General features: G+C 40.1%; 1 protein-coding gene across 2 annotated transcripts in view; it reads right to left on the reverse strand.

Annotated features, from left to right (window-relative positions):
• TRIP11 (thyroid hormone receptor interactor 11) overlaps window positions 1–9,941 on the reverse strand; it is a 68,523-nt gene extending 58,582 nt beyond the window's left edge. The window contains exons 1-2 of one of the 2 annotated variants that reach the window (XM_044231232.1): window positions 9,421–9,941; window positions 5,483–5,541 (exon numbers count right to left, since the gene is read on the reverse strand). In XM_044231232.1, the coding sequence (XP_044087167.1) occupies window positions 5,483–5,541; window positions 9,421–9,559 (198 nt within the window). In that variant the 5' untranslated portion in view covers window positions 9,560–9,941. Of the gene's footprint in view, window positions 1–5,482; window positions 5,545–9,420 lie in introns of both variants that reach the window. The other variant, XM_044231231.1, reaches the window with a different exon arrangement.
• Window positions 9,942–9,980: the final 39 nt, after the last annotated feature.

Below are 9,980 nucleotides of genomic sequence, written 5' to 3' on the forward strand. Positions count from 1 at the left end.
TATCTAATTGCTTGTCTGGCCTCATGTCCCTAGCCATGTGAGTCACAAAGGTTGACAATGTGGCTGATCTATAACATTACTTGTCAGTGGCCAGATTTCTTATTACATGGCATATCGAACCAGGAGGTGAAAGGAAAACAAATAGACACACAAGAACAGAGGGGATAAAAATGAGAGAGACAAATCCCTGGTGGTCTGAAGTTCTGCTTGCATTCCCTTTCTAAAATCTGGTTATGATTTCTGCCCTTGAAATCCATGAGATTCTCATATCCTTAAATTATTTCATCCTGGGGGGCACCTGGGTGGCTCAACTGTTAAGCATTTGCCTTTGGCTCGGGTCATGATCCCAGGGTCCTGGGAGCCCCGCATCAGGCTCCCCGATAAGCAGGAAGCCTACTTCTCCCTCTCTTGCTCCCTCTGCTTGTGTTCCCTCTCTTGCTGCCTCTGTCAAATAAATAAATGAAATCTTTTTTTTTTAAAGATTTTATTTATTTATTTGACAGACAGAGATCATAAGTAGGCAGAGAGGCGGGCAGAGAGAGGAGGAAGCAGGCTCCCCGCTGAACAGAGAGCCTGATGAGGGCTCGATCCCAGGACCCTGGGATTGTGACCTGAGCCAAAGGCAGAGGCTTTAATCCGCTGAGCCACCCAGGCACCCCAAATAAATAGTCTTTTTAAAAAAAAAATTATTCCATCCTGCTCAACACTGTTATACCATCATGGTCTACTAGAACCACCATTACTTTCTGAGTTTCTTTTTGAGCAGTCCTAACTATCTGTAAGGACAGATATTTAAGACTTTTATTCTTCTTAGATGTCCTCTAATGGAGAAAAATAAAATTTTTTTAAAGAATTTATTTATTTGACAGAGAGAGAGTGGGTGAGAGAGCACAAGCAGGGAGAACGGGAGACGAGAAGCAAACTCTCTGGTGAGCAGGGAGCCTGACATGGGGCTCAATCCCAGAACCTTGGGATGGTGACCTGAGTCAAAGGTAGACAGTTAACCCACTGAGCCACCCAGCCACTCTGTAAAAGTACTTATTTTTTAAAATAAAAATAAAAATCAGAGCGTCTGGCTGGCCCAGTTGGTGGAGCATGCAATTCTTGATCTCAAGGTTGTGAGTTTAAGCCCCACATTGGGAGCAGATTACTTAAAAATAAAATCATGATATTATTTTTAAGTAATTTTAAGTAATTTAAGTAATATGTATACTACTTAAAAGTATATATGTAACTCATTCTATCGTGCAATTACCATAAAGGGACGTTGAACCCTTTAAAAATCTAAGAATTTTCACGAGATTATAATGACCTTGTTCTTCTGTCTTTGAAACATTTTGCTATTTTGTCATTCTAAAAAGTATATATTTTATCATTATTCACCAATTATTCTCAAGTAGGCTAAAAAAGTCTTATATAGGGGCGCCTGGGTGGCTCAGTGGGTTAAAGCCTCTGCCTTCGGCTCAGGTCGCGATCTCAGGGTCCTGGGATCCAGCCCCGCATGGGGCTCTCTGCTCAGCAGGGAGCCTGCTTCCCTTCCTCTCTCTCTGCCTGCCTCTCTGCCTAATTGTGATCTCTGTCAAATAAATAAATAAAATCTTAAAAAAAAAAAAGAAGTCTTATATAATAAGAAAACAGAAGACTGACAGACTCACCCAGAAGAATGATGCAAGACTGAAATAACCAGTTTTCAGACTGCAGTGCCCAAAGTACTGTAACACCTTTCAGAAAGGAAAAAGCTAGAGACACCCACTTTGTAGTGTCTTTTTGGTTTTGTTGTTTTTCACTTTTATTGAACACATCTGAAAATTCAGAACTTTTGTTTCCACAAAGAAAAGAAAACGGACAGAGGAAAACACTTCAGTTATTAACACAACCCAGAAGACAAACATGAAGAGACAGAAAACAGCATTCTAGAGTCTGATGGCTGTGGTGAGCAGGCTGTGGAGGTAAAATCCCAGCCAAGTCTTCAAATAAAAGCATCCTAGAGGAATATTCTCAAACTCCAAAATTGATGAGTGAACAATGTATTCCTTTTTACTAATTTTCTTTACAAGATTTTTTTATTTATTTGAGAGAGAGAAAGACCGCACTTGAGCACAGAGGGAGAAGCAGACTCCCTGCTGAGCAGAGAGCCAGACTCTGACTCAGGGCTTGATCCCAGGACCTGAGATCATGACCTCAGCCAAAACCAGACACTTAACAGAATGAGCCACCCAGGTGCCCCCAATATATTTCTAAGAACAAAAAAGATAATATGGTGTCTCATCAAGTTATCTATCTGAGATAAGGAAACTTATCTCATCAAGTTTCCTATCATTCAATAGGAAAAGATTTTACTTCACAATATTTTGTGACAAGGACCTGAACCATCCCACTTCACTAAATGGCTATGTGACAGTATTTTTTCACTATGTATATATTTGTACACCAACATTTACTTGATATAGTCCATAGGTGGACAAATGTTGTAGGCAGGTGTGTATATAAAGATGCCTGGGGGGGCGCCTGGGTGGCTCAGCGGGTTAAGCCGCTGCCTTCGGCTCAGGTCATGAACTCAGAGTCCTGGGATCGAGCCCCGCATCGGGCTCTCTGTTCAGCAGGAAGCCTGCTTCCTCCTCTCTCTCTGCCTGCCTCTCTGCCTGCTTGTGATCTCTCTCAATAAATCTCTCTCAAATAAATAAATAAAATCTTTAAAAAACAAACGAAAAAAAAAAAAAACCAAGGTGCCTGGGGAAAAAAAAAATGACATAAAGTGAAAAAAATTCAGTGGACTGATCATTCTAACTGGTATTTATATATCTAATTGGTATTTATAAATCTAACTGATATTTATAAATTAGCTCTGTAATTATGGAGCAAAGATGACAGTCATCGTCTCTTCAACAAAATCATGAGCCATCAAAGTTTGCAAAAATATTGGTTTTAATGACACAAGAACCAGAAGTCATGATCAGCTGAAACCTACTAGAGATGTAAATGAAATCTGGAATCGGTATTTACAAAATAACACACATTTCGGTTCATGCATAAGAGTTAAAAAGCAGTTAACTGCATTCAGACACTGTCTACTTTGAGTATATATGTTTTCAAAACCAGAAACATATGGAATAAAAATATGGCCTTGCCATAGATAAGTTCTTACTAAAATTTCTGAAGAAGTTTTTCACTATCACTTTATTCCTACTTCTGTAACTTTCTTACAAAATGATTTACTATAAAAAAAATTTAGAAGTTCAATGGATCCAGATGGTAAATGTGTATGAGATTTTTTTTTTTTTTAAGATTTTATTTATTCATTTGACAGACAGAGATCACAAGTAGGCAGAGAGGCAGGCAGAGAGAGAGAGAGAGGAGGAAGCAGGCTCCCTGCTGAGCAGAAGCCCGATGCGGGGCTCGATCCCAGGACCCTGAGATCATGACCTGAGCCGAAGGCAGAGGCTTTAACCCACTGAGCCACCCAGGCGCCCCGAGATTTTTTTTTTTTTTCTTGGCATAGAGGTTAAATTGAAGAAACCTAACTAATTCAGTCAGCTTGAAATATTAATGTCTGTAAACAGACATTCCTCTGGAAAACACAATGCCCTCTGTCTATACTAAAACTTTTTAAATAGGGCTGCCTGGGTGGCTCAGTTGGTTAAGCATCTAACTCTTGGTTCTGGCTAGGTATGATGTCAAGGTTGAGGGATAAAGCTCCACATCTTGGAGCCTGTATGAGATTCTCCCTCCTTCTCCCTCTCCCCTCCTCCCTTTCGCTTTCTTTCTTTCTCTACAACAGATAAATAAATAAAATCTAAGACTTTCTAAGTAGGATTTTATATTTTTTAGTTTCCTGATGGTTTTAATCACCTTGTTCCCTTATTATTAGTCATGTACAGGGTGAGGGTATGAAGTGCTTCTGTGCCCACACACAGCAAGAATCAAAGTCACCTAAGAAAACAAAGCCCTTGGGGAATCCAACAGTACCTTTTCTTCTAGCATGTGAGTAGCTCAAGATACTGTGAATAAGCATCAAATGAGAAAGGTGGCTTTCATCTGGGGATGCATGATACCAAAAATATTTCTAAACACTAGAATCATGCTACCTTAAACCCAGGAGATTAGAAGTGAGATCAACAGAGGGACAGAAGAATTCTCTCTCCCTTCTCAAGCTCAACAGAGAGCAGTCAGTCACTAAGCAGATTCACCCTACTTACTTTTTTCCCCCAAATGGACACTGGAGAATTTACCTAAATTAATGCCACTACACACATCTCTGCCATTTACTTTTTCTGGGTGGGTCTGAACTAATTAATCAGTGCCTTCTCAAGAATTTCTTTAGGGATTACAGGAACAATTTTCTCAGCTGTACAAAGAAAGAAGTTATTAAGTTCATCTGTCACTGAAGTATCTACTTTTTTTTTTTTTTAAAGATTTTTTTTTTTATTTATTTATTTGACAGACAGAGATCACAAGTAGGCAGAGAGGCAGGCAGAGAGAGAGAGAGGAGTTAGCAGGCTCCCCGCAGAGCAGAGAGCCCCATGCGGGGCTCGATCCCAGGACCCTGGGATCATCACCCAAGCCGAAGGCGGAGGCTTTAACCCATTGAGCCACCCAGGCGCCCCTGAAGTATCTACTTATTAGGTAATTATACCTAACGTCTCAAGTGTCACCAAACAGCCATCTTGAATTGAGACAGAATACCAAGACAGTCCCTCTTGAGAGGTCCCTCTACATCCACCTTGGTAATCTGGGCCAGAATTCAATACTGCTTGTCAGCAAATATTTTCTAATATTTTAAATTCAATTTTCTCTGTTTATGAGCTTAGCAAAAGGAAAACATGCTTACCACAGTCCTCTAAAAATCCCTTTTAATGAAATATTGTGTTCCCTCATGGTTCTTACCCATAAGCTAAATAGTTGAGTGTCTTTAGTACTTCATAATAGATCCTATTTTAAATCACTTCATTTTCTTTATGGCTTTCCTTTGAACCCTTCCCAAGTTTTCCTCATCTCCATTAAGTACAATGTCCAGAGGTAGTTACCATGAGGCACTAACAATGGGTGGAAAATGGTAAAATTAGATCTATATTTTAAACTTCTTTGTTTACAAATACCACACCTTTTTTCATGTTAGCAGATTAAAAAGGTCTAGATTAGATAGAATTGCGTTCTTCGCATTATACTTCAATAAATGTACTACTGCAATTGTGCACACTGTCAGAACATGGTAATTCCTAGATAAACTGCTGCCACTAGTTCTTCTACCCCAGGCCATTTTCCAGCATGTAAAAGATGATAGGAATATTAAAGAAGAAAGTGGAGTAACATGTAAATATGTTCCTCATCTGAAAGAGGATAACACTAAAAAGAACTGGGACAAAGGGGAAGAGATAAAAGTGGTAAGCAGTGTAATAAAAACAGAGAGCTGAAAAAGAGTTACTGCCATGCCTTCAAAAAAGAAAAAAATCGAAGTTCAATAACAGTCTTTAATTTTCCTTACCTCTGATCTTAAGACTGAATGAATGGCTTCAATTTCCTTTCTTCTAGAATTAGGTAATTCTGCTACGAAAGAAACAGCACACACTGAATATATGATAAACACCATGTGAATAAACAGGCATTTTAAAGTATATATTTCACTGAGCTTTCAACAGAACGGTCTGAGTACAAACTCAGAAGACAGTACCACTTGATTTTTATCACAATTTCCTATTGTCACATATGTGCTTTATTATCATGTAAATCGTTCTTTTTGCCTATCTTCTGGACCTAGGTAAGACATCTACATTTCCCCCTTGGAAGTGTTCAATAAGATTTTATTATGGAAAACTGAGTTTTACAAATTAATTCTCTCTGTGGGTTTAGTTTAATTTTAGATGAAACTTCAACAACTGGGGTTGAGGCCTTATTTCTAACTTCTGCTCCCAATACTACCAAATAATAATGACCCCTAAATAAAGAAGAAAATGCACTAAAAGAACACTTAGGTCAAGTAACATGGGCCCTATCTATTTAAAATGGGGATGAGCTCAGTCTGCTTTCGTACATTTTCATTTAAATGGAGAGTCAGCAACAGGGCACCTGGCTGGCTCAGCTGGTGCAGCGTGAGACTCTATCTCAGGGTCGGGAGTTCAAGCCCGATGCTGGGTGCAGAGTTTACTTAAAAAATCATAATTAAAAATTAAAAAAAAAAAACAAAAACAGATCAGAGGTCAGCTCCATCAAAATGGCACTGCTGATGCTACCAGAACATCTTCATCAGTTAAGATTTTTTTCTAGGTGTCAGTATTTTTCATTAGTCACAGCACTTTAATACTAAAGAAATAACTTCTCTGGTGGGGGAAAAAAAAAGAAAGAACTTCTCTGATTTACAGTTTAAATCAAAAGAAAATACAAGTGGCATCCAATAAAGAACAGTGGCAAACCCACTCTTCTTGTTTTGAAAATCACCAGGTGCAGTTGCTTCTGTGGTTGCTCATACATCTTGCTTAAAACCCTGACAGGACTGTCTAATTGCTACTCAGAAGAGAACAAATTATAATCCAGTCTGTTTAGGAGGGTCATTGTTAGAAGCAGAAATCATTTTAAAGAGAAATAAAAATAGACTTATGCAGCCCTCCTCTCTTACCTCCCTCCAAAACAAACAAACAAACAAAAACCTGGTCTTCTTAGAATAAAGGGGAGATGTTATGCAGACCCAAAAATTCTTTCTTGCTGAGGGAAAACAAAAACAAAAGGTACCCTTTATTAATGCTTACCATCTGCCAAGCATTTTACCCTCATGATTTCATTTAATCCTCCCAACCCCATGATAGGTATGACTACCTCTATTTGATTGGGAAATTCTGCTTTATAGAGGCTAAGTATTTAAGAATTTGCCAAAGACCCACAATCTATAATGCATGGAAGTGGGATTTCAACCCAAGTCTAATTGAAAAGCCCAAGTTCCTAACTCTGAATAAATCAGTACAGTTTCTGGTATAAGAGCAACTTTCTGCTATTGCAAATACAGATAATCTTCCAAGCTGTACCAACAGAGCTATGTTGGAACTGTTATCTTGTTCACTGCTGGCACAGGGTAGATGTCCAATAAATAGTTGTTAAACGAATAAATGAACTGTACTGACCCTTTAAATGATTTGCAAAATCAATAAATTAGGTGTTAAACAAGTCCTATTTTAATAGAAAGGGAAATAATAAAAGCATTAAGCAAATAAATGCTTTTATTAAGCATTTTTATAAAAAATAAAAGCATTGCAGATTTTTAATACTCAGCATTTTTTTTTTACTGAGCATCTACTATGTATCATGGAAGGTGCCAAATACTGGTGATATAAGGATTATTTATATATATTTATACACACACACACACACACATACATACACAGTCCCCACCTTGGGCATCAAGAACATAAGTAAATGATAACTCCACATGGTTAAGTGCTCTCACAGAGATCCTCAAGATCACATGCAATCGACTCAGACTGCCATGGAATGAGTATGGTTTCACCAAGTACCTGGCACATGAGCAAGGTCATACAGGAAAAAACTGTTTTCCAAGCAAAGGAGGACAGAGGAGGACGTAGAAAAGGAAGGGCTTTCCACGCAGAGGCTTGGAGTTGCGGAAGTACTTCACAAAGTTTCATGTGGCAAAACCTCTGGGTGCAAGTGCATATGTTTGTGAACATGCATATGTATGGCAATTTGAAGAGAAGGGGAGGGAATTAGAGATTAAGATTAGAAAAGGGAGGTTGATCTCAGATAGGATAGGTTTCTGGTCTCCCAAAACTAAGAGGATTGGATTCCATCCAATTAATGTTCTGAAAGGAACAGAGCTAAAAGATTCTACAGCACCTATGTTTTAGAAAGTTGGCAACACCGAGAAAATGGGAGTGGAGTCCAGAGAAACGTGTGACAGGATGGGAAGGAGAAAGTGCACGGGAAAGAGAAGGGGGATGTGAATCAAAGAACACAGGGGTAAAAAAGAAGGGACAAATATAAGAAACAAATCTGGCATAGTCGATGAACAAGGTTTGGTGACCAACTGAAAATGAAATGGAAAAGATAGAGGCAAAACAAAGGTGACAAAGATTTCTAGTTTAGGAGATTGGGCAGATGATGAAACCATTAAGAATGAGAATATAGGAGTAGATTTGGAAGGAAGAACAAATGCATTCCATCTTAAACCTATGGGACAGTCAGGTTGGTGGGGGTAGGGGGATGCATATTTTCTAGGAATAGCCAACTGTTTTCCCCTAACTAGGATACAAGGAGAGACCAGTCATTTCCATGTCATCCAACTCCTCTCCTTTCTAAATTTCAAGGTCACACGACCCTTTACCGAACACAAGGAGGGAGAATCCCTTTCACTCTTACCCCCAACATGTCCCACCTGATGCAACTCCCACCCAAGGTATACTCCAAGCAATAAAATGGGTTTCAGCAGCTCTCCAATGCTTCTGCTTTCTAAAAGACAAACATTCTAAATATACTTCTCAAACTATCTTTCTCTACTTCAACCCAATAAACGGGAAGTTTCAATTATATCAGGATAAAAAAATTAAACCATAATGCTAATTAACTTATAAGAAATAAAATTATCCAAGGAGGTGCTCTCATCCAAAAGACCAGCCCATCATCTCTGTGGAGGCAGACTTCCATTGGAACTAAAGTACTCTTTAATAAACAAACAAACAAACAAAAACAAAGTACTCTTTAGATCTAAGTCCTACTTGTGGAAAGAAATATCAAGAAATCAAAATATTAACCTAACTATCGATTCACTACTCATTAGTAAAACAAAACAAGGACTTCAAAAATGAGTGAAAGTTACTAAGAACAGGCAGTATATCTTCCTTGTTTTGCTGTCGAAATAATGGGTAGAATGGGCAACGAGGCACAAAAATACATTTCAGCTGGAACGCTGGGTCACCAGAATAAGCAAAAATACAAGGTAACTTAATAGGAAAAACTTAGAGCCATGTTTAACAATATATCAAGTCAGAAAGGGCTTAAGATTCACTAAGTATTTTAATGAGTTGCTTCAATTGCTACAAAACTCTGAAGGGAAAAGGTGACTATGTGCTATGCACAGATACTTTTTAACTGTGTCAGTATAAAGGAAAAGGATCAAAATCAGATCCGCCCCAAGCTAAAGGCAAAGTAAGCGGTGGGCGTGGAAGAACCAAACAAAAATAAACCATTCGATGTAGAAGCAGTTTCACTCTGCTCTGAGATTCCCACAGTATTCAGTGGGAGAAGAGGCAGAACTCTTCCCCGGACTCCAGTGTCTTTCATCAGAGAAAATCTGCTAAGAAGAGGCAACAGAAGTAGAAAGAAAAAAAGGAGGAATGACACTCCCGACGGATGGAAGTGGGAACCAAACCGGCGCTCCCGGGGTCCCATAAAAGCCCTCCCTCCCACCGCTCCAGCTGTTACCTTCCACTTCCTCCGTGCCCTCCATCAGCATATCCTTTGTAAAGTTTGAAATCTGGCCAGTGAGGGAAGCCAAGCTGCCTCCGACTTGACCCAGAGACTGGCCCAAGCCGGAGCCGAGGCCCCCAAGCCAGGACGACATCGCTGCGGTTTAGAGAACGACCTGGTCCGCTCCGAGAAAAGCGTCCGGCGTCGTCGGACGATCCCGCCAAATGTCCTCGAGCCTCCGCCTTAACCGAACCAGTCCAAATCAAAACACTCCAGATTCGATAACACAATGAAGGGTTCCTAGGCAACGCCGGCTTCGGGGGGCTCCCATCAACCGCCGGACTCTACCTAGAAACGCAGAGGCCTGACCTGGCACGTTACCGGGGACCCGCCTCCGGTGCCACTGTCAACCCCGAGAAGCCTCTGCTCATTCCCAAGACCTCCCCACGTCCGGGATAGGCCACTTCTTCCTCTGCTTTAGTGACTTTCCCCAGTTCCGAGGGCAACTCCTGCCAACTCGACGCCAGCCGCCATGACACCCACTCTGAACGCGGCAATGGATCATAGAGAGGCGC

This window comes from Neovison vison, chromosome 13, assembly GCF_020171115.1.
Source record: "Neovison vison isolate M4711 chromosome 13, ASM_NN_V1, whole genome shotgun sequence".
NCBI classification, from domain to species: Eukaryota; Metazoa; Chordata; class Mammalia; order Carnivora; family Mustelidae; genus Neogale; species Neogale vison.